The sequence below is a fragment of the Myxocyprinus asiaticus genome, chromosome 16 (assembly GCF_019703515.2).
Source record: "Myxocyprinus asiaticus isolate MX2 ecotype Aquarium Trade chromosome 16, UBuf_Myxa_2, whole genome shotgun sequence".
In the NCBI taxonomy this organism is placed as follows: domain Eukaryota; kingdom Metazoa; phylum Chordata; class Actinopteri; order Cypriniformes; family Catostomidae; genus Myxocyprinus; species Myxocyprinus asiaticus.
The window spans coordinates 30274847-30298485 of NC_059359.1; the positions used below are offsets into that span (position 1 = coordinate 30274847).

General features: G+C 36.6%; 2 protein-coding genes across 2 annotated transcripts in view; one reads left to right on the top strand and one right to left on the bottom strand.

Annotated features, from left to right (window-relative positions):
- The window catches only part of LOC127453571 (collagen alpha-1(XIV) chain-like), a 191407-nt gene extending 186493 nt beyond the window's left edge, over nucleotides 1-4914 (top strand). The window contains exon 49 of the mRNA XM_051720027.1: nucleotides 2291-4914. Within this exon, the coding sequence (XP_051575987.1) occupies nucleotides 2291-2550 (260 nt within the window). The 3' untranslated portion in view covers nucleotides 2551-4914. The remainder of the gene's footprint in view (nucleotides 1-2290) is intronic.
- Nucleotides 4120-22844, bottom strand: LOC127453579 (39S ribosomal protein L13, mitochondrial-like). The gene is made up of 7 exons (XM_051720045.1): nucleotides 22695-22844; nucleotides 22176-22299; nucleotides 20704-20797; nucleotides 20372-20432; nucleotides 16138-16224; nucleotides 14869-14990; nucleotides 4120-4992 (listed from the first exon to the last, which is right to left on the bottom strand). The coding sequence occupies exons 1-7, from the start codon at nucleotides 22719-22721 to the stop codon at nucleotides 4968-4970; spliced, it is 540 nt and encodes a 179-aa protein (XP_051576005.1). The 5' UTR covers nucleotides 22722-22844; the 3' UTR covers nucleotides 4120-4967.
- Between the last annotated feature and the right edge of the window lie 795 nt (nucleotides 22845-23639).

Sequence of the window (23639 nt, forward strand, 5' to 3'; positions counted from 1 at the left end):
GTGATATTGCTTTTACACCACAGTTCAACGAACAAGTAAATAAAAAATTAGGAATAACGAAGGACTGTCACAAAAAAAAAAACGCACTTGTGCATAGAACTACTACTTATATTACAGATCAGGATCTGCCATTGCTAGTTCAAAAGATGCTCCCAAGACTCAAAAACGTCACTTTAGAACTAGCAAGGACAGCTTGGGCTGTTTCTTACAAGTTATTGGAGAAACAAGGGTGTGTGTGTGTGTGTGCGTGTGTGTGTGTGTGAGAGAGAGAGAACGATTACCTGCGTCTGTCGTTACTCCCAAGTAGAGACAAACAATAAAGCTATAACTGTTTAACCCTATTCCTCAGCTGTAATGTTAGTCAGCTTGCTGAAGTTAATGGAATTTTGGTCAAATATATCCTATTTTCTTTGTGTAAAAGCTGGGTTCTTCCTGAGTATTTTGCGGTAGCCGGTTCGTTCTCTCCTCCACCATGTTAAATGTTTACATCTGCTCCCACTGCGGAATCTCCAGTAGGTAATCACCTTGAGTATGTGTGATTACTTTGTTATATCTCTCAGTTGTGATAAGCCTTAATGCTGAAGCTGTTAGTTAAACTCTATTTCCAAGCTGTAGAGTAGTGGTAATCCGAGCGATCATGGAGCGAGAGAGAACGCTGATGACTTCAAAGAAGTCGCTCGCTGACTGACAGCACTGACTCAAATGAACGTTGTTAACTCAAATGGCTCATAACAAATAAAAATGGTCTTTTGTCGCCACCTGTTGGATAAAATATTTAATGTCACAGGGAAACATGAAAAAAAAAATCTAGCTGCTTTTAACACATCTGCGCTGCTCATACACTTTAGAACGCCACAAACACAAGCGGAGTGATGCAAACAGTAAAGCGTCAGAGTGCTGCTGTTCTGAGACATCAGCAGCTCTCATGGAACACCTTTTGTCCAATCAGATTCGAGGACTGGAACTAACTGTTGTATAATTTAAAAAGACAATTATACTGATTAGGAAAATTATTTTTTGCAGTATGTGACGTAACGAAAGCCTATTGGCTATTTAAAACAAGGTATGAGCCCTTCGATGTGTCCGCTGAAACTTCCTGTTTCAAAAGAAAACTTCTCATTAACCGATTTCAAGGGGTCTTTAGGTTTTAATGCCATATTGAGAATCCTTGACTTTTCTTCTGAAATGTCAAGATGCAACAATGATGTGAATTAGACAAGGTGTTGCTCAGGGCATCATGTGGGTGATACTGGGCTCACACTTACCACAGTTTTTCTCTTCTCTCTTGCCGGGGCTCTCCTCCACTGTCTCACACCTGCATGAAGGTCCAGAGCAGTATGAGAATGACTACTGAGAAACATTCTCTGAGAGCCAGCTGCTCTTCCCCTCTCTTCCTGCATTTCTACATCCCACCCTCCTTCCATGGGCCAAAACCAAAGACTGTATCTGGGGAAAGTCTTTTCCACAGTCTCCAGAACTCCAAAATCCCCTTCTACATCCCTCTGGTTCCCCAACCCTAAAAATATCACCACCATTGCAAAGCCCTTACTTTTTTTTAACCCCCCTGAACATGATACTAGCCTTAGTTTTAATCTGCTTGACCGCTGTGATGCTCATGTAGATCTTCATACATTCTGAGCCCCTGCAATTTTGTAACATTTTTCAACCTTTTCTGATACTACCTTTCTCAAACTTTGAGATCTTAAAAACCTGTGCCTGAATACCTGTACTTTTAGAGTATGTACTGAATTTGAAAAACGTACTTTTCAAAAGTTTTTTAGGAATTCAGGTGTGTAGTTTGGATAAATACCCCGAAAACTACATCCAGGAATCTTTGACCTGTATGTTCTTGTACATATAAAGTAATGTGCTAACAACAACCTCAAAAATAATTTACTCAAGTGTTAAAAAAGTACAATTTAACCATGAGGACCAACTTTCTTAGTGCCCATAGCACTTTCCCTTAAAAAACAGCTGCTAAGCTCACAATTCGCTACCTTTTTTTAGTGCAACTTTTCGAATCTGCAGCATATTCGGACATACTCATTTGACGCTTTTTGCATACTATATAATATGAAAGTATGCATACTTGGATGTGGGGCATTTCTAAGCTAATCACAGGAAAGACTCAAAGACTGCTGAAACCTCTTCTTCCTATTTGTTCTGACAATGTGCCTTTATCTCTTTGCTACTTCCTTTTCTTGCTAACTCAACGCCTGCTCACTTGATGGTGGTGACTGCAAAAGATGGCAACCGTGACAACCAATCTAATTCCCCCATGTTCCCATAGTACAACAGTTACCCTCCGGCCCCTACCAAAACTACGGCCCCGCCACGAACTATAACGACGAGGAGGATGAGGAGGACCCTTATGGTGGCTACCCTCCTCAGTACCACCAACCCAGCTACCCTGAACTCCATGCCTCCAGGCCTGGCCCCGCCCACCCTGGTGACATGGCGGAGATGAGGTCACCTGGCATGCGTCGCTTCTCCCGCAGCGTGACTGAAGAGGGGAGCGTGGATGGGTCGGCAGCGAACGCAAAGGCCTAATAGCTCGGGTGACCATCCTCAGCAAACCGATCGTCCACACACTTTTCATCAGAATATCCTGCAGGATAGCACTGAGGGAACTCCGAAAAGTGCCTGTTATATGCATCGTTACGGGGAGTGGGTGAGTGGTGTGTGGAGAAGATTGGAAAATGAAACTGTGCCAATATTCATTCAGTGACTTTTCTGTCTTTTGTGAGGTTGCATGTGGCCAATGAGACAACGAGCAAGTTTGAACAAAACAGCGGCTATGAGTTATGTGTAGTCCATATCTTATGTAAATGATAATGGGGGATATCTGTACAGTTTGTGTAATTGTTTTTTTTTTAAAGGGATAGTTCACCCAAAAATGAAAATTATGCCATAATTTATTCACCCCACAAGCCGTTCCAACCCAGTGTTATTTTCTTTCTTCCATGAAACATAAAATGAGATCTTAAAGTTTTTTTGTCTGATTTTCAAGTCAAATCAAAGTTTGTATGTTGTGATTCACTTCAGAGCTGGTTGCTTTGGTTCAGGGCTTACAATTGTTTTATGAAGGATTTTATGGAATCCCAAAGGAAAAAAAATAAATATATGAAAAACACTTCTGGAACCAAGATGGCTAAAAAAGTGGGTGGGCACTTTTGAGCTCTATTATTCACTGAAAATATTCCCCTCACACGTTGCTCACAAACATCATTCTTGGTCACATTTTTAAGGACACTGCGATTGGTCACATGACATGCAAGGACCGCTGTTTGGCATCAGTGGTGTCAAACCTGGTGAATGGCTCAGTTTGAATAGAACACAAGCACCAATGATATTTGAATGCAGTGACAGGGATATTATCAGCAAATAGAGATAATATTTGGTTCTTTTCTTCACGCAAAGCTATCGTATGGCTACAGAAGACATGTAAAACTGTATAGCGCACCAGTTGTATGGACTACTTTTATGATGTTTCCTTTGGTGCTTTTTTATAGCTTGGCCTTTAAAATCAGTGTAGTTGTATGGAAAACAGCAGCACAGAGATTATAGGAAGAAAATTCTGGGTTGCAAAGACATGGGGGTGAGAAAATGTCCAAAATGTCATTTGTGATCTACCATGTTACAACGTTCTCACATGTTTACAGCATTTTGCAATTATCTGGAACTGGCTTCTTGAGTTATTTTATTTAGAGAAAAATACCTCCGTTGATGCTTTTGATGTTCTTGTCACTAGCAATTATTTATGAAAAGCTCAATTCTTAATCATACTCAAAACCTGTTAATGAAAAATCTGTTAATGAAAATCTGGTATTTGTGACTGTGTAACACCACACATTTTGTCTGGATGATAATTGCATTATCACATATTAATGTGAACTTCCTGTGCATATGTTCTTGTTAGATGACGTGTCATTCAATCAGTGGGGATTTTTTCATAAGAGCTCTGCATGGAGTTCTTTCCCGTCTCTGTGGTTCTGTGTCCTATGGGCCTTTTCACTGTGAAAGAGACTTGAATAGTTAGGCCTGTGGTCTACTGTCCTTTCAGAATGACTCAAACTGCATGTGGAGCAGGTTGCCAGTGGAAAGACTCATCACCAGACCTTTGAATCTGCAAAGTAATTTATTTTTACTTTATTTGTTTTTGTAACCAATAAAACTGTACTGCAACAATGACTCAACATGACGTCTCGTCTGGCTTTTATTGTGTTGCTCTGTATGTTTTTTTATTGATGTCACCCAAAAAAGGATTTAAAAATTACATTTTCTTTTAATAAACTTTTTTTGTTTTGTTTGTTAATGAGCTCAGATAATGGAACATCCACTGAGGTTCCTGCTTGGATAATAAAAACAAACCAACTCAATTTTACTTCCACAAAAAATTTTAAACACGATAGCCAGCCAAAAGACACAAGTAACTAACAAGAGCATTTTATTTCCATCCCAACACAGTGTTGTTTTAAAGAGCTAAGCAGACTTCAAAAGGCCAAAGTGTCATTAGAAAGGGCTTATAGAGCCATATGAAGTTAATTAAGGCCAAAGTAGCAGTTGAATTAGAGCAGGATCAGGCTTCAGAGAGCACTGCTAAAGCCATTTGTGGGACAGGGAAAGGCCAAAGAATCTTAACTCTATTATTATAGGGTAAAAGATAAATGAATAGGGCTGCTGCTGTTTGCCTGCCACTATGTCTTGGTTTAAGATTAGAAAAATACACATTATCAGGTTTTTAAGGAATTAATCTCTATTAGGCATGTAATGCGTTTATGATTGCATCTTGGATATAAAACATAACAATGTGGACAAATTGACTGTTTATTTTTACTATTTTTAGACATAATTTATTCTATATAGACAATGATATATATATATATATATATATATATATATATATATATATATTAAACATCAATTTCCAACTCCTGGAAACACAGAGATGCAAGATCCAGATCCAATCATTTCATCTTGAAGTCTTCTGGCCTGTGAAGACAAAACAGAAACTCAATACTTAAGCACTCAGCTACTGTGGCACCGTACTATAAAGATAGAAAGATATGGACATAAAACTATTAGCCAAAATTGGCCATAACTGAAATGGTTTCTAATGACAAGGGTAGGCTCATTGAGTACATCTATTAAAAAAGTGCTCAGTGGGATGTCAGACTTTAAACCAGGATTCAAAAATAATCACTGCAACAAGTAACTTGTCTCCACTGGTATTAACTTTTATTTAAAAATGAATAAACTGTTTTCCACATAGATTACCTTATGCCATGCATGAAAGATCAAACTATACTGAGTTCAGTTAATGATTCAGTTCAGATTCATGCAAATAAAGTATGCTACCCAGAGAAAATACAGAATTTGACATGACAAACCATTGAGACTTCCTTTTACTTACTTGACAATAGATCAAAATTTCAGTATTATTGTTGTTACAGAGATGTATCAATATTTCATCTACATTTTTAATGCCTTTGTTTTAAATTATGTAAATGTACGAGCTTGATGCTGTATCAACGTGACTTAATTATTTGCAATTCAAAACATGTCAAAACATTATTGATTAATGAAAATATAGTAGTATCTGGTGCATTGGACATTAAATTTCAAGGTCATCATTCAATGTTCCGTTGTTCAGTCAAAGACAGACCCAAAGAGGGACAGAGGGGTCAAGGGGCCTGCAGAATAATGACACTGACCCACATTAGGGGTCTCACTCACAGACACATCCATCACAATGACAACAGTGTCACCTTGTCACCATCCCAACAACTGTTCTCTCTGAATGGCATGTTAAATACCTGAACACTGCTGATAATATTATGTTGAACACTGAAGGGCATTTGCAGTTTGAATTGTATTGGGGAAAAATGGCTTAGCTGAAATATGTTTAAAGGCATAGTTCACCCAAAAATGAAAATTCTGTCATTATTTACTCATCCTTATGTTGTTCCAAACCCATGACTTTCATCCGTGGAATACAAACGGTAAATTTGTGAAGAATATTCTTGCCACTCTTTTCCATGTAAACTGGGGCTGTCAAGCTCCAAAATGACAAAAAAACAGTGCTATAAAAGTATCATAAAACTGATTTATCTGACTCATGCTCTATATTCCAAGTCTTCTGAAATCATAGCGATTGTGTAAGAAACAGACCTATTGTGGAGCTTGACAGCCCTAGTCCTCATTCCTTTTGGTGTTTCATGGAAAAAAATAATATTTGGTATAAGTAAATAATGACAATTTATTTTTGGGTGAACAATTCCTTTTTTTTTTTTTTTTTTTTTTTTTTAAAGATTTTACAATATAAACTTGATTTAAGGTTAACATTCTTAAAAGTACCATCTGTAACTGGCATTACACTATCACTAACAACCTGCCAGCGTTCCATTATAACTTAAAGGTGAAGTATGTAATTTCTACGCTATTAGTGGCACCAAACGGAATTACAAAAATAAAGTCTGTTTTCAAACAACCTTTGCCAACACTACTTAGACTCTTCATGCCCTATTGCACTCTCCGATTCCCTGTGAACAAACAGGTCATAGTATTAGCAACTTGCGTGGCGATGTCGTTTTTGGCGCTCCCGTTTGCCAGAGCAATCTCATCATTGATGGCATGTGTGTGTCCTCGAGCTTGTAAATGTGACACCAATGTTCACTCTGGTTTTACTCCGTTCTCTGTCTCTGTGTCTTTTAGCAAGTCTTTGAATTATGGCTTTAACATCTGTAGGCGAAGCCAAATTTCTTTTCCTTCTTACGCGTCTGCCATGGTTGTTCATATTCCCCTGGCTGAACAAAACAGCCACCCCAAACTCATGGTACTGGTTGAGCTAGAAAGTGATGGGTGGAGCCGTGCGTGCTGCTCAAAATATAAACATCAATGTTTTGATAGTGCCTGGGAGGCTCAATGTTTATACTTTTGGGGGAGGTAAACCCACAAATGGCTTACTTATAGATGTCAATGAACAATAAACGGGGATAGTAGAATGTATTTTGGCATCAATAAAGTTTCATACTTCACCTTTAACTTGATGTTAACATGACTAGCCTTTTACGTCCTTACATCTCATTATGTAAAGGTTTACAGGACGTTTAAAAGAAATTTTCATTTTAAAATGATCTACATAGAGCAAAGTTAATTTAATAAATGCCTCTCATCCTTTCATGATATTCAGTTCAAAGAAGGGACAACCATGAATTTCAATGAGTCATGAGTCCTACAGCTGCAGAAAATGTGTTGATGGGAATGAAATTCAACCTACAGAAATGAGATAACGTTCATCTTGTATAAGACTGTTAAACATTACAGATTTTTAGAGATAGACCTGAGAGAATTGCCCTTTCTTGGCAAATATTTCAATAATAAATGGCAAACTCTCAATGAAGAATATGAAGATCTCCTTGATATCAGACTCACATTTGTGTTGACATATGCAATATCATATTTGTGCTGCATTGTGGTAATACAGCTGACAGTTTAACAAATCTGTACATTGTGATTCAAAGACGGCCTCTTAAAGTTAATAAATGCATTGTAAATGTCAACTATTGGCATTTCAAATTATTGTGGTCATGCTGTGTCTGTAAACATGCATTGCATTTTGTAGTCCAATATCGATCCAAATGCAAAATGTAGACATTAAATTATCAGTTTTTTTTTCTTGAGTTAGATATTTGACCGTTTTTGCTTGAATGACTGACACTGACCTTAAACAGGTCAGCTGAGATCAATAATCAATTAAACACTCAGTTTCATGCATAGCTCATGATAACTAGTGCTTCAAGTCCATGCAAGTCCAATTAAATGTAAAATAACCATTACCAGGCCTTCTATCAATTCAGAAGTTAAATGATTACAGAGAGTAATGGAAGCGTTCTTTATTTTCAGAGGAAGTCTCACTCTTGACTGAACTCTATAGACCCAAAAGCCAGTTGCATGCTGCGAGGCAAGTTTCTCATTAGAGATGCTCAAGAGAATGAAAACAGCTAGATTTGCATTGCTTGAAGGATGATTGCAAGACAGCAAAATAGTGTTGAAGTTTTAGGATTTAGGCTTTAGTTATGAGTAAACAAGGTGCTGCTTCAGAACCACTTTGCTGCACACAAAAATCAACACTATGCAGCTATAGTTAAACATATGCAATGAAGACGAGATCAATCGCAATTCAGTATGCAAATATAATGATATCATCGCTGTCAGTAACATTTTGAATGCTGAATATTTTTTAATCACAATTGAAGATTTTCAAATTTTAATCTTAATTTACATTTTAAAAAAATTAAACCTTACAAAAAAAAAAAAAAAAAAGTTTAAATGGAGAGTTGTTCTGGCTGAATTCATTGCAGAAGTTTAATTTTTATATACAGTATATGGAACACAGTAAAGAAAAATCTTGTTGTTTCAACATACAATTAAGTGTTTGTGCTGCCTTAAAAAGGGGAAGTTGTTTAAACAGAACATAAACTTGTTAAATGAGCTGAATGTCTTGAGTAAACTTGACTTTCTTAGTTCAATCTACTTATATTATCATTTAATATTATTGATAACCATATTAGTATTTATGGCTATCTCATTGTCAGAGGTAAAATAACCAGCGATTTGATGGTAAATGGCCAGATGATGATTAGAGACCAACATCTGATCTGTCTTATATTCATACCTAAGACTGTAAAGAAGACATGCATGGGCCTCAACACTTTACGCAAATCACAATGATGGTGACAAACACATAGAGTAAAAATATGAACTTTGAATTATTGCTACATGACAAATAACTGAAAGTGTCAAACACAACAACCAACAGCATAAATAAAAGCAGCAAACAGTAAAAAAAGAAATAAAAAAAAAAGACAGTAACACTTCAATTTTCAGAATTCATTCATGACACAGTGCGTGCTGGGAATCCAAATACGTGAGCATGATGTGTGTAGTTCTCTTGACTTATATTTTTTTATTTCAGCTGAATAGTTTTCATAACATCACAAGTTCAGCCAGCAAAAACTTAATTATAATTGAGTTATCTCAGGATCAATCCAGGGCAAGGATTTGAACACTACATTTTAAGTTATGATAACTAAAAGGCAAAATCATTTTTTACAGTTAAATTACATTTACATTTATGCATTTGGCAGACGCTTTTATCCAAAGTGTCTTACAGTGCCCTTATTACAGGGACAATACCCCCTGGAGCAACCTGGAGTTAAGTGCCTTGCTCAAGGACACAATGGTGGTGGCTGTGGGGATTGAACCAACAACCTTCTGCTTACCAGTTCAGTGCTTTAGTCCACTACACCACCACCACTCCAATTATATATGATTTATAGCTTTAAATGTGCACTCAGTAACTTTTGTCTTTGTGTCATCTTGGACTTACACTGACACTTAGCGGCTTGGATGCAGCATCATTTAAAATCGATATTTTTCAGTTTCAGATGCCATTGTAGAAATTTAGTATTCAAAGTCAGCAATGATTACTTTAATCAATGAGTGAAAGTGTCCAATAACAGGACGTTTACTGAGATTACGCAAGTAGTTTTCGGCAGCTCATGTGATTCTAACATGGCAGCCCCCATGTGCGGACCCTCTCCATATATTGCAAAATTATAATTTCTTTCTTTAAGAGTTAAACATTTTTACTGAGGAAAAAATTACAGAGTGCACCTTTAAGACTTTTGTATTGACCAGCTTCTTGGACTGAACCTAAACAAATTTTTTTAGTAATGACTGCTGTTCACAAACAAAAAGCCCACCCAGATAGTGACTGTGACTACATTTAATGAGATAAACATTCTTGAGTTTTCTCTCTATAAAATAATAATGGTGAACAAGACAGACTCTCATATCGAAGAAAGGAGGGGGTGTGGTTCGACATTAGCATTCCCTCTCAATATCTTTAAGCCATTACTGGAGACACATCAACTTTCTGCCCAGTAAATGCCCTATAAATGTTAAAACAAAAGTTTAGTTTTACAACAAACCTTTTAAATTTTTATTTTTATATAAGCTGTGGTTGATTGTGGTTAGACTGTTGAGGGGGGAAAAAAAAAATCTTTTAACCCTCCAAATCTTTATTAGCCAATTCAATGCTGCTGGACATCCAGTAAAATTGTGCTACTCTCCAATTTAATTACAGCAGATCTGCCTGTCTCATTATAACATTACCGCCTCCTTCCCGCTGATATGTTTTAATTACATGCTCCATGTGGCTCCTCAGGAGGGACCAGCTTTTGCAGAATAACACAATAAAGACGACAAACAAAACCAGGCATACAGAGGCTCACTTGGTCACCTCAGTGTTTGATTGAGAGGTTTATGAACTCTGGAAAGTGAAACTATATAGCGACCTCATGCTAACAAGCGAAAAACTACCAAACAGATTTTTTTTATTTTATTTTATGTAGAACCTCCAATAAAACAAGCAGGGATCAACAAGAAAACACTATGTGCGATAAAGTATGTTGAAACGAAGCCTGACACTTTCAAAATTAGGCACAACCTGAAGCTGCCTGGAAAACAGTCCCTCATGCAAGAGGATGCATGTAATACTGGTATCCTGACACAGTCTATGCAGGATTCTCACAGGCCCCTGTGTTTAGTGGGAATTTTTGATTTGCAACTCTGGATTTGGTAAGATTATACCCTGAAAAACTGTGATTTACACAATTATGAGTATTTGAGGCAATGTACCTTTACATCATGAGCTTGAAAGTAACAAAGTGACCGCTTTCATTATTTAGAATAATACATATTCTAATATGATTTGAGTACCGATTCAAAGTGCCTAGATGCATGATGAAAATATTACTGGAAATTACATGAACTACACTGAAGAAAAGGTATTCTAAATATTTGACACAGATTGGAGATTACAAACTAGAGTTCTCCACTTACCACATGGTTTAAAAGTGTTCCCGACAGCATTTTTTTGGTTGGCTTTTGCCCAAACCACAGCAAAGAGCAGCTTTAATGGTTGGAGGTATTCATTTATGCCAAATACCTCACTGCAGACCTCAGGAAAGGCAAAGCAACAAAAGAACTATCTTACAGCGCTCAAAGAATGTGCATAAACAAAATGACTCTCTTGTAACAGGAAGTGTAGGGATACATTTTAGAGAACGCCTAATGGAAGGGTAATAAAAATAGGGGACACCACAGCCAACAAAAAACAAACAAGATTTTATCATTTTCTGAGGAAAATATGACTAGTGTTATGGATAATGCTAGGGTGATGTGGTGGTTGTTTGCTGGTTCAAGTCATAAAAGCCCATCCCCAAATCTCTACAACAGTTTGTTCCTTAGATATGGCTTTGATCCCTGCTTAAATGCAAGTTTATGGGATTTTTTTATGGGATCGTCCGCAGGACACAAAATGCAAGTCGGTTTGCCTTGTTGAGGAGAGGCATGCTATTACTTTTCAGTCTACACAATTTGAGATATTGTTCATGTCCATAGCACAAGCTGTGCTAGCGGTGCACAGTGAAGTTTAATACTTGGGGTTTATTCCTAACCTCTAACCAATAAACAGTATTTCCATGCTAAACAGATATAGTATACATTCTCAGTACAAAAACATGTTTTGGCATAGCATACTGCCTTTTAAATACTGCAAGGGGCCGTTCACTCCAAATGTAGCTATTTTTTTTTAGCACAAATATGCATTCAGCCTGAATGGCCCCTTACACTGCTTACCTTTAAATCTGACCATGAAGTAGTGTACTGTCCCTTGCCTTTCAGCTTTCAATGATTTAACACTGAAGCAATATCAAATCTACATGATACCAGACAGGCTAAAGTTAGAGACTATTTAGCAGAGACGGGCCACTTCTATTTAAATGAATGGGAGAAACTGGAACGCTCAACAGATGTAAAAAGGAAGTCCCGCCTTACAGGTAAAAGAGCCAATCACCTTTTACATACAGACAAAGCCTGTCAATCAACTTGCATGCACATTAGCTATACAAGCCTGTAAAATTGCGTTTTTTTAGCATAATCTGATGTAAAGCAGCACAATTTATGATACCAGTGTTGTCAAGATTTTATTGCTGATTTGAAATATGTTCTTTGATCGTAATCTTGACCAAACGTTTTGGAGATTTCAGTGTTCCCCTTTCAAGTAGATGGGAGCTGCACTTGTATGCCGCTTGTTTTCATAGCTGCCCGAGAGCATTCCAAAAATGGCTGCCGAGTGGACTGACTTGCTAAAATAATTGCTAAAGCTTCCCACAGTTGTCCCTGCATGCACTACATCTTTAGCATTTGGCTTTGATTGTTATCTTTTTGGGTGTTTTATACAACCCATACTGAGAGGCCGCAGTTTCAAATAGATCTCAATATCCTCTACAGCAGCTGCAAAGCCATTTTAATTTCAGCTTTATCTGCTTTGAGACTCCTCCAGCCACTCTTGCATGATAATGATAATAATGAAATCATCAGTCACCTGTGCTGTGCTCATAAAGGTTCAAGAAATGCCACAGGAAGAGTGATGTCCTTATCAGTCATATTTTATCATTTGGAAAACAAATACAAACCCTGCATTAACAAGGCAGAGAAGCTGAGAATTCAAGCGATAGCATACCAAAAAAGAAAAAAAGAAAATTCTGACATAATTTACAAGACTTGTGTCATTCCAAACCCATATGACATTTTCTTCTATGGAACTCAAAGGGAGATGATAGGCAGAATGTTAGCCTCGGTCGCCATTCACTTTCATTGACTCTTTTTTCTGTACAATGAAAATGAATGGTGACTGAGGCCAACATTCTGCTCGACATCTCCTTTTGTGTTCCATAGAAGAAAAAAAGGCAAATGGGCTCGGAACAACATGAGTACATGATAGTACATGATGGCAGAATTATAATTTTTGGGTGATCTATCCTTTTATTTCTTTATTTTTTACAAGAACTTTTAACTATTTCAGCCTAGATGCAAAATGGGACACGGGGAAATGCACAGTGCAAATGAAATACTCAAGATAGGAAAGTTTTATTGAGTATTGGTGAGGGGCAATCTGTAGAGATGTAAAGGGTTTATGAGATGTTTAACAGCAGTACTGCAGCTGTGAGGAAATGTGAAGTAACATTTTATGTCTTGGAGGATCTCAAGTGCGCTGCCAAACAAGGCAGAAAAGTATCTTGCATGGGAAGTACAATATAAACAATATTTGACCTCTAAAACATCTTTTCTTTTTTTTTTTTTTTAGCATGTTTAGCCTTTCTAATGTAATTGGTAGGCTTCTTATTTAAGAGAACATTTATAATAAAATATTGTTATAGTGTCCCCAAAAAGTATTCTTTAGTAATCTTAAAGGAATCTTAAGCTACTGAAAACCATCTAAATTATATACATTTCAATGCTACAGCTTTTCTCAGAATTAACACTTTTCTGAGCTATTTTTGCAATTACTTTTAACCAACTGGTGTCAAGGTGACAACCAGAAAGTGTCCAAATACTTTGTAAAATTTGTAAAAATATATGTAACAAACATCTTTTTGTTTAATGTTTTGCTTAAAACATATTTTTGTTCCATCTTTTTTTTTAAATAAATGCAACTTGGATTGATATTTCATCATATTTAAGTGTTGTCATACGAATAAACCCTACAAAACGATGCCTGTTCTACATAAACAGCTAGTGTACATTATTATTAGAACAACTTATTAAGCAATTAATTAATTTTTCCATTGTGACCTCACAGTTGGACCGTGATTGGCTGGCCTCTGAGACAGAGTGACTCAGCTCTCATAAATCTGATTGGATGTCTGCAGTGTGGGGACCAACAGAGCGCCCATCCAGAAGAGAGCAGCTTCACAAATGGCTTATTAAACATCAGTTCTTTACGACTTCACTAGCAGCAACACACTCTCTCTCTCTCTCTCTCCCCTAAGGAGAACAAAACCACCAGGAGGAGACCTCAGCTATGCTCTAAATCTCACACCAAACTGATTCATGAACTTCAGAAGCAAGGAGGAAATATGGCTGTACAAGAACAGAGACAATGGGTGCTTCTCAAACAGAAGGCTGCAGCCTAGTAAGGCTGTGTCCTTCCTAGACCAGACCTTCTGAGGCTGTAGGCTAGACTCCTCCTCAGTACTCAATGCTAGAATGAGACAGTCTAGAAAGTGTGCATGGCGAACCATAAGCTTAGAACCATGTGATATTTTACTTTGTTCAGAAAACAAGAAATATGTCCCTAATCCCTTAATTATTTTAGCAAAATGTTTTATTCACAAAGCTAGAGTCACTCAGAAAAGCCTTTATATAATACATTTTGCAAAACTGATCTTAGAATTTATATTTAAACCCTTTCAAATATAAAAAAAAAAATAAAAAAAACAGAACCCTAGACTTGTAAAATCTATAAAACATTTAAAGCTTTTCAAATTAATGTAATTGCCCTTTTATTCATGTCATTTTTTGTGCTTTGTGTCTTCTAATTTGTTGTATTGTCTAAACTACTTGCATTTTGTATTTTTCTACATATTGTCATTGCTGCAAATGCAAATAAAAACTTTAAGAGAGAGGAAAAAGTAAGCTGCATCATAAAGGTTTCTGCTTCTGTGGTCACGCGACTCATTTTCCACGCTTTTTAAAAATAATTTGGGACATGTGCAAAGGATTGTGGGTGATTGAAGTCCACGAAGGATACACCCGATGCATCCTACAAAATATGGCAAACCAAGGCTGCGAAACGAGGCTGCTTTCCAAGTGTCCTCACAATTGAGACGGCCTTCGACGGTGCTTCATGATGCGGCAGTTGAGATATCCAGCCAAACCAGGCTGCAGCCTTCCAATTGAGAAGCACCCTAAGAAAGACTAAAGGAATGCAATAAGGAAAAAGAAACACAAACTCACGGGGTCCACAGCATGGGAAAAGCATCTCGCTCCTCCTGTGTGTACTCGCTGAGCTTGCGTGGGATCTCTCTGGGTTGTGGAAGTTCTTCTGTCAGGTTCTTGAGAATATCCTCAGGAAGTACCTGACACAGGATGCACAGCGGCACAGTGAGAACACATTCTATTACTACTCACATACTGCTTTAGCAAAAGATTAATACAGAACTATGATCGGAGATAAAAACAAAATTACAGTAGTCTATACCAGTTACAATACAAATTTCACGATTCTTAATAAAAATTGTAAAAACTAATATGCTTTTCAACACAGTCCTACTGACTTCAAGGAATATTCCAAATTCAATACAAGTTAAGCTCAATCGACAGCTTTTGTGACAATGTCTGACCACAAAAAAATTATTTTGTCCCTCCTTTTATTTATAAATAAATAAATAAATAAAAAGCCGAAATCGAGGTAACAGGTAGGCACTTACAATGGGAGTGAATGGGGCCAATTTTTGGAGGGTATAAAGGCAGATATATGAAGCTTATAATTTTATAAAAGCACTTTCATCACATGATGTGAACACTCTGTAAAGAGCACGCTCACCAATACGTATGCGAGTAGTCACCTGTCAGTCAGACAGCACTCAGTATATTGTTACATTTGTTTTTCTTTTAGTATCAACTTGGTACTGAAGTACAGTTACTTTTGACATCCCTAGTCTTTATAATTCAATAGAAGACTTCCACAAGAGTGAAAGCAACGGTTCTTGTTTAACATTTCACGATGGTTGTTTTTGACGAGACACCTCATGGTCAGCAACAATGATGGCCACGAATGAAAACCAATCAGACCTGTGCCATCTTTGGTCAGACAGATTTGACATGTGCTGAATTTACTTGTTTCTCTGAAGTGATTAAACCTGAGGTGGGGTTTCAGACTGCTGCACAATATAAGCCCAAAGATCTTACTGATCGATTTATCTACACACATTTGATCTTAGCCAAAGGTAGAAAGGTGATTATTTACTTATTTACCTTTAGAATCTGTTGGTGCAGTAGGATATTACCATCATGTTACAATCATATAATATTTCATTTAAAAGAGCTAAAGAAGATGTGTACTGTTTAATTTAGCTTCAGATTTAGATACCTCCCATACTCCACTGACTGAGAGGAAACACATCTGTCAAATGCACTAACGCATTTTTGCTTTCCAAACATGTGTTTGGAAGTGTCGGACACCAGATCACTGAACATAAATCAGAGCATCAACTGAGAGCTTACATCATCTGGGAAGAGGTGAAGCCGTTGCATCATGGTCCTTCTGGTGAGGTTTTTGGGGAGCATCCCGTACACAGCCAGTTTAATGATCTGTGGAGCAAAACAAGGTCAAGTCTCAAATAGCATACTGACAAGCCAGACATTTGGCCACTGTTTCAGTCAATCTCTCTAAAGGAAACATTCAGATTTCTGCATCTTTATGTACTCCACAATGTTACAGACAAACTGTAATAGCGTGTCTCAAAACCATTTTTCATAACTCCGCTATTTCCATTAGAATTAGACACGTGAAAACCACAGACTTGCAGTACACTTGCAGTTTTTCCAATGCATTTGTCAAATACAAAAATATCAAACTTCAAAAACTATATACACACTTAAGAGCTTAAAAACATGAACTAAAAAATTTAAATCATCCATGTAATGACCATTATGCACAAAATTTACTATTGTAATATGTAGGCTACAGCCTAATGGGAAGCATGATCTAAATAAAACAATAATTTCTCCACAAAAAAAAAAAAAAAAAATTAAACAATATTAAAGATGAATTCATAAATTGTAAAACATTAATTTATATGTATTCATTTAGCAGATGCTTTTATCCAAAGAGACTTACAAATGAGAAACAACCTACAACATATGCAGAATACAACATGATATTCAGAGCATGAAATCTTAAACATTTGAAAAAATATTCTTAAAATTCTGTAAAAATCAGAAAAATATTGAAAATATCTTATTAATTTATTACAGCATCTGCCTTAATATAGTTGACACTTGCCTTAATGCATGCCAGTGTGGTTTTATTATGTTTGCTTGTTTATCCAAGAGCTACAACAACACTATGATACTAGTGAAAATTAGCAAAAAATAGTGTCATTTGTAAGAGGGTCTTGAACTAGGTGTTTAAGACCAACATACAAAACCCCTGCTAGAGAAAACACACATTTGTGTGGGTTTGGACTTTTGACTCAAACTCTTATCAGTATAGCTCGTGACAATGTCTCTATGTGACAGCTAGCTCTGCTCTTCACTATTCAGTATGCAAGTTTTTTTCATTACACAAGAATAAACCAGAGCATGACATGCCTGTAATGTATTATTTGTATATGACTAAAAGGTAAAGGGCTAATCATGCCCTTGTCAAATTTGAAATTCAAATATCCAAAGCAAATGTTCTGCAGGAAAAGAAAAACTTTTTTTTGCTAAACTCCACTTGTACGAGGTAAACATTAAAATAATTAACATCAGTTCCATTATATAACCCAACGTGCCAACTGAATACACAAGAAGACGCATCTTCTAAACTTAAAGTCTCCTCGCCTACAACACGCAAATCCAAGCCCATCATACTTTCATCAGGACAGTGTTTAACATGAATCAGGGTTTTTTTTCTCTCTGACTGGTAGATGGCTGATGGATGAAAGATGTCTCTGGGCATGATAGCTCTTTACAGCTCTGTCACCTTCCTCTGATCATTATCCACAATTATCCCTGATACATTCCCCCCTCGACTGGAATAACTCAGCCCAAGTTGAGCATTCATCTTGTTAATGGCAGAGAATGAGCCAGAGAACTGGAGAGGGGAAAGCAGCCTGTATTTGAGTTTCTAATTCTGGGCCATGGCGCAGCACCTACACAGCACGCTGCTTCTAGGAACAGTTGGGTTATTCTGGCCCCGTGCACAGGAGCAGGCCGATTCAGGGTCAGTCGCTTGCGTGCCTGGACTATGGATGGGTTTCAAATAACAAGCCACAGCTCTGACTGTCACTGTGGAAAGTAATGGTCATGGTTGTTCTAGGGGTATGTTTAAGGAGTTGATCAACCACACAGCGACAGATGGGGTACACACTCTCCATTTCTCAACAAATAAATTCAAGAAATATGCATTTTTTTCTCACTACTGTGCTGTAAAATATATATACATATTTTTTTTTTTTGCTTTATTTTTGCCCATTTATTGGGGGTGGGGGGAATTGGGGCACATCACAGGCCAGACTCGAACCTTTGTCACCTGCATGAACACAGCAGCTCAATGTGTCTGGAGCAAGTGCACAAACCACAATGCAACAGCTCAAACTTGGACCATCCTTAAAAAAAAAAGATTTCTTCTCTTACCCTTTATCACTGGCGTAGCTACAGGTGGGCATGGGCCGGTGCCACCCACTGGGCATTCAGGCCCACCCATTCATTGTCTTATGCCCCTGTACCTCTAACATCCATAGCTTAAAACAAAACCAAATCGCTCTCATTATAACAAAGCTATATGAGATGCACATTCATTTGACAGGCATCCCGGATCGTGCAGCAGCTCTAACCACTTTATTTTCCTGTCTAATAAAATATTAGAGACAAATGTCATATACGTGAATTGACTGCTATTATTTCATTCATTAAGTATTTAAATAACATCTTACCTGTTCATCAAAACTAGATCGAGTTGACACTGGATGCTGAATTAAACAACTTTGGATGTTAAAATGCTCTCAAACTCCAGAATCTAAATTCCATCCACTTTATTTTCTAAGATAAAATAAAGTTAATAACAAATATCATATAGGATTATAAATTGTATTCATTATTACTTCTATCTGTTGCATCAAATGCTTGTGATGGCATTCATAAGCAACACTGAAATAAATTATTTTGGATGATACACAAAACTCCAGCCTCTTTATTTTCCCCATCCATCTAAAATAAAATGTCCAAATATCATATGCATGAATTTATTGCTATGAAAGGGATAGTTCATGGATTTAACCACTGGAGTTTTATGGATTACTTTTATGCTCGCCTTTATGTGATTTTTGGAACTTGAAAATTCTGGTCACCATTAACTTGCATTGTATGGACCTACAGAGCTGAAATATTCTTCTAAAAATCTTCATTTGTGTTCAGCAGAAAAAAGAAAGTCATACACATCTGGGATGGCATGAGTGAGTAAAAGATGAGAGAATTTTCATTTTATCCCTTGAATCTTATTTGTCATAACTTAGGGAAACTGTCTTATGTGTAGATAACTCAGAATTTCTCTACCTCCGAAAATGATTCCTATAAGCTTTTTCTTTCCTAACGCAGCAGCAGCATCTCTCCCACAATTTAATGAGAGTAGAGTTGCGACACTGACACAATCAGAGAGAAAAAAAATTATTTTATTGACAGTAAAACAATTCAGAGACAGCGACAATACCCATTTCCGTCATTTTCATCCATCCAAAGATACAAGCAAATTGGTTAATTCTGTGGTTAAAATAGTGTGGGTAAATCCCCCGAATCAATAAATACACCCCTGGAAAAAAAAAAATGTAACTTTAAAAAAATAATTAAATATATTTGCCGATTTTATGCAATAGATAATTTCTCTTTGCCCACCCACCCAAAAATGTTTGGCTATGCTACTGCCCTTTATTATAAATATATATATATATATCTTTCTGTTGTCTCACAGTGTCTCACCTATATCGATGTACTACCTTGTACTTTACCGAGCAATTCTGGAACTTTGTATTGAGGCACTTGTCATTTTGTCAACTTAGTATGAATTGTTTTTAAAGCCATTTCTACCGGCCGGTTGTTTTGTTACTTTCCAAAACATGAGGGTGTGATTCACAGCGCAGGCTGAAAGAATTTTTTTTTTCTTATCCAGGTGCGTAAACAGTAGACGACACTTGTAGAGGTGTATATTGGAAGGAGATAGATCAGGATCAACAGACATGAAAAGATGCTTTTATAAAAATGTAGAGGTGTTTGAGCCTTGAAAGAGCACTTTAAAATCCCTCTGAAGTTGAGAAAGAAAAGTTCTAAGTTGTCTGAAGGACAGACTAGGAAAAAAGTAGCAGAGATAAGCAGTAGAAAAAGAAAAAAAAGAAAGTGAAAAAGTGATATGAGAGGTCAGAAAATACGAGGTCTGCATTCATGCACAGCATTTATTATGCAAATCATGCGTGTCATGCAGATTGTGAGAATATTTTGCTTGGCAACTGCCACTATCTCAAACTATTCAAAAACATTTGGGTATAATTTACATAAATTAATAATTTAATCACTGTCACCTCCCTCCAAGGATGCAAGGCAATTTTATTAACATTATAAACAGGTTTGTAACAGTGACAGGTTTGTGAGTAATGTGGGGATTCTGCTATTGTAAAAAAAAAAAAATAGTTGCAAAATCCAATTTGTTGCAGAGAAATTCAAATTTACAACTCAAAAGCCAAATTAAGAGAACAGTACTCACAGCTGTAGGGTCTTTTTTGTGCATTTGGGCTGCTGTAAGTTGTTTGAATCCTCCAGGATAACTGTTAGATGAAAAAAGAAGATATTTCGCTTTTCAATCAGATTTACAAATCACTTTCTAAATATTTTGGAAAGCAGCATATTGTTTCAATTACATGCACCATGCATATTGTATATCAAGCGGTTTCAATCTCAAATTCCTTTTTGCTCCTTTGTCAGCACAACGGGAAAAAAAAAAAAGCAGAGAGCATAGCCTAGAGCACTGACTAAATGAAACACTATAAAGTAGTACATCCTCAGTGAGTAAGTGTGGAGGCAGAGAGCTAAGTTTACCCAGTGTGAGACGAATACACTTTCTGTTCCCATTTGTTTCCAGAGAAGGCGATGTGTCGGGTGTTCATGACCACCACATGATCTCCAATATCACCTAGGAATAAGACACGTGTACATGATTAAATCTGCACACTCAAATTGAACCCTTAAGGAACAATAAGGCATTTCTAGTGTAGGATCCATATAGTTCTTTAAGGTCATTTCAGATTAATCATACAATATACACCGATTACACTCCTTCAGTCATGACCTGAAGTCTAATGAAGAGTTGATGGCAGCTTTAGGGGCCCCAAACATATCTGAACATAAGCCACACTTAAAATGCATGAATATCTTATAAATATATCACAAACACACTTTAAGCAAAAAATTTCACATCTATAAAGTATAAAACAATAAATATATACTTTTAAATTAAGACAAAAACAAATATTTGTACACTTTGTGAACAAGTTAGAATAAATGTAATATTTGTTTCTGTTTCTTTCATAAATTGTATAGCATTTTCTAAAAAAATATATATATTTATTTATATATATTTTTTTTTTAAAGGGATATCCCTTTAAAGATGAGATGTTAAACAAGGGCTAGGTGAACAACTGAACAATTTCCTACAAAAAATAATATATGTTTCTTTCAACCCATTCAATGAAAACATGGCCCATCCTTCCTCAAACCTGGCAGAATAACTGCACAGCCTGGAATGTTCATCTCTTGTCCTGTTATGCTCATTCATCTATCAGAGTGAGAGTTTCATTAAAAACTCTCAGCATGTCTCAGGAAGTACCATCAGCTGCCTCCGAGGAAGGCATTCTCCCCTGCGAGTGAGCTGCCCACAAATATATAGCGTGCAGATCCAGCCTAATGTATCAATTCCAGAGCCTGTCAGAGCCAGGAGTCCTGACACCTTACATCTCACTGGAATTAGTTGCCACACGAACATCTTTTCACATTCAGAGCGAAGTGAAAAATGTATTTCCTGCTGGGAACTTTTGCTATGAGAATAAATTCTGATCACAGTTTGGGATAACCCTTTTGCTAACTAATGATTTAATTAATGTTTACTTCTACAATAAAAAAATAAAAAATAATAATTACAAAACAACAATAATAAAAAAACCTGGTTAAGTGTCAATCTTTTATATTAGATGTAAACATTGTATGATCACCACTCTGCCTGTGCAAGTTTCATACACTAAGGGAAAGAAAAAAACAAAAAACATGTAGCCATGCTTGTACAGTAAATGTAAAAATGCTCCCATAAAGGAAGATGACAACTGAAATAAAGATGGATCACAATTCTGCACAAGGTAAGGCTGCATAGAGCAGCACTGTCAATGTTTTTAAACGGTGATCTTTTACTTCCATCTTGTGGCCATTCGGCTACTACACATTCTCTACGAGATCTGTCAATGAAGCTCTGATATAAAGAGACTTGTTTATTCGTAAACACATATGTATGATTTACTCACTCAGTGGATGGTAAATGGGTTTATGTTTCCCTTGAAGCCGAACTGCACACATAGTGGCAATCTTTCCTGGAGGCTGCAGTCTGGCATCTATGACGAACCAGGATCTTGCAAAGGTCGCCCATTGCTTATAAGAAGAAAATGAAAATCATTTGTGCAATGACAGATAGTTTATTTGACTTTTGGTGATGACGGAGTACAATTTCAATGGGTGAAACAAGTGATGTGTTAACCTGTCACATGTCAACTTATGCATTGGCACACCCATTACAAGACTCCTATAACATTCCCTAATTTCCAAGAACACTGGTGCAGGTCAGTCAGTTAGGGATCATATTTATCTAAGTATTTAAGCACACAACAAGTGTATACATTAGGTATATCTAACTTTATTGATCATAAGCATGTTAGCACATAGCTAAACAGACCATCGAAGTAGCAGCATCGGTTGACAAAACAGTTGATTAAAATGAAGTATGAGAAGTATGATCGTGACATAGTACATCAACAATAACATCTCACCTGGGCTGATCTTGAAAAACTAGACATGTTACATGAGCATTTCCCCTCAGTGTGGCTGTAGTGGTACAGCAGCGATTTGCTTCCCCTCGACCAACAGACCGGACATGTGGTTCCTTTTCAATAACCGTCATTGGATATTCACACATTTTATATGTGACTTTTATGATTTACTTTAATCCATAGTAAACTCATAATGATAAAATGTATCTTTTTAATTAATAACCGAACGATACGTTTTATCATGTATCAGCGTGTTTTAATTTGTTGTTATCGTCGTCGCGTCATTTCGGAACGTCCGTGTGTACTGTAAACCCGCGTAAATTTGTTTTGTATTTGCGTTTGTCTCGTGCCTGAACAAGACAACATTATTTTACATTAACTCCAGTGCGTACGTCTGCCATGGGCAGATATGTGCTTGTTATTCTAGTCAACCTAGAGCCAAAGAAAGAGCGCTCTTTCAATGGTAAGACGTTTTATTCAACTCAAGTCAATTGAAATCTTTATTTGCATGATCGTAGTACAAACAGTACATACACTACTACCAAAGCAGGTAGTATTGTGATAAAATAATACTGCGAAATAAACTGTCAAGTGGTAACACATGATATAATAATGACAAAAGACATACTAAATAATGTCATTTAACAATATAATTTTTTTGTTATTTTTATTAATGCTCGAAAAATACAATTAATAAATATCAGGGATGCAAACTCATGAGATGTGACAAAGGCGAAATCGTCGTAGCAGGTGTTCTAGATATATATTTTTAGTTGCTTTGTTTGTGGTATTTAAAGAGACCTGAGAAATGCAGGTGTTGACAGGCTTTTAAAAATTAAAAAGTAATGAGTTAAATAGCAAGTGTTTTCAAAGCTTTTTTGTTACTGTCACTGTCAATTTATTACTGATTTGATGGAAATATCCAAATAATTTAGGCCTAATTTT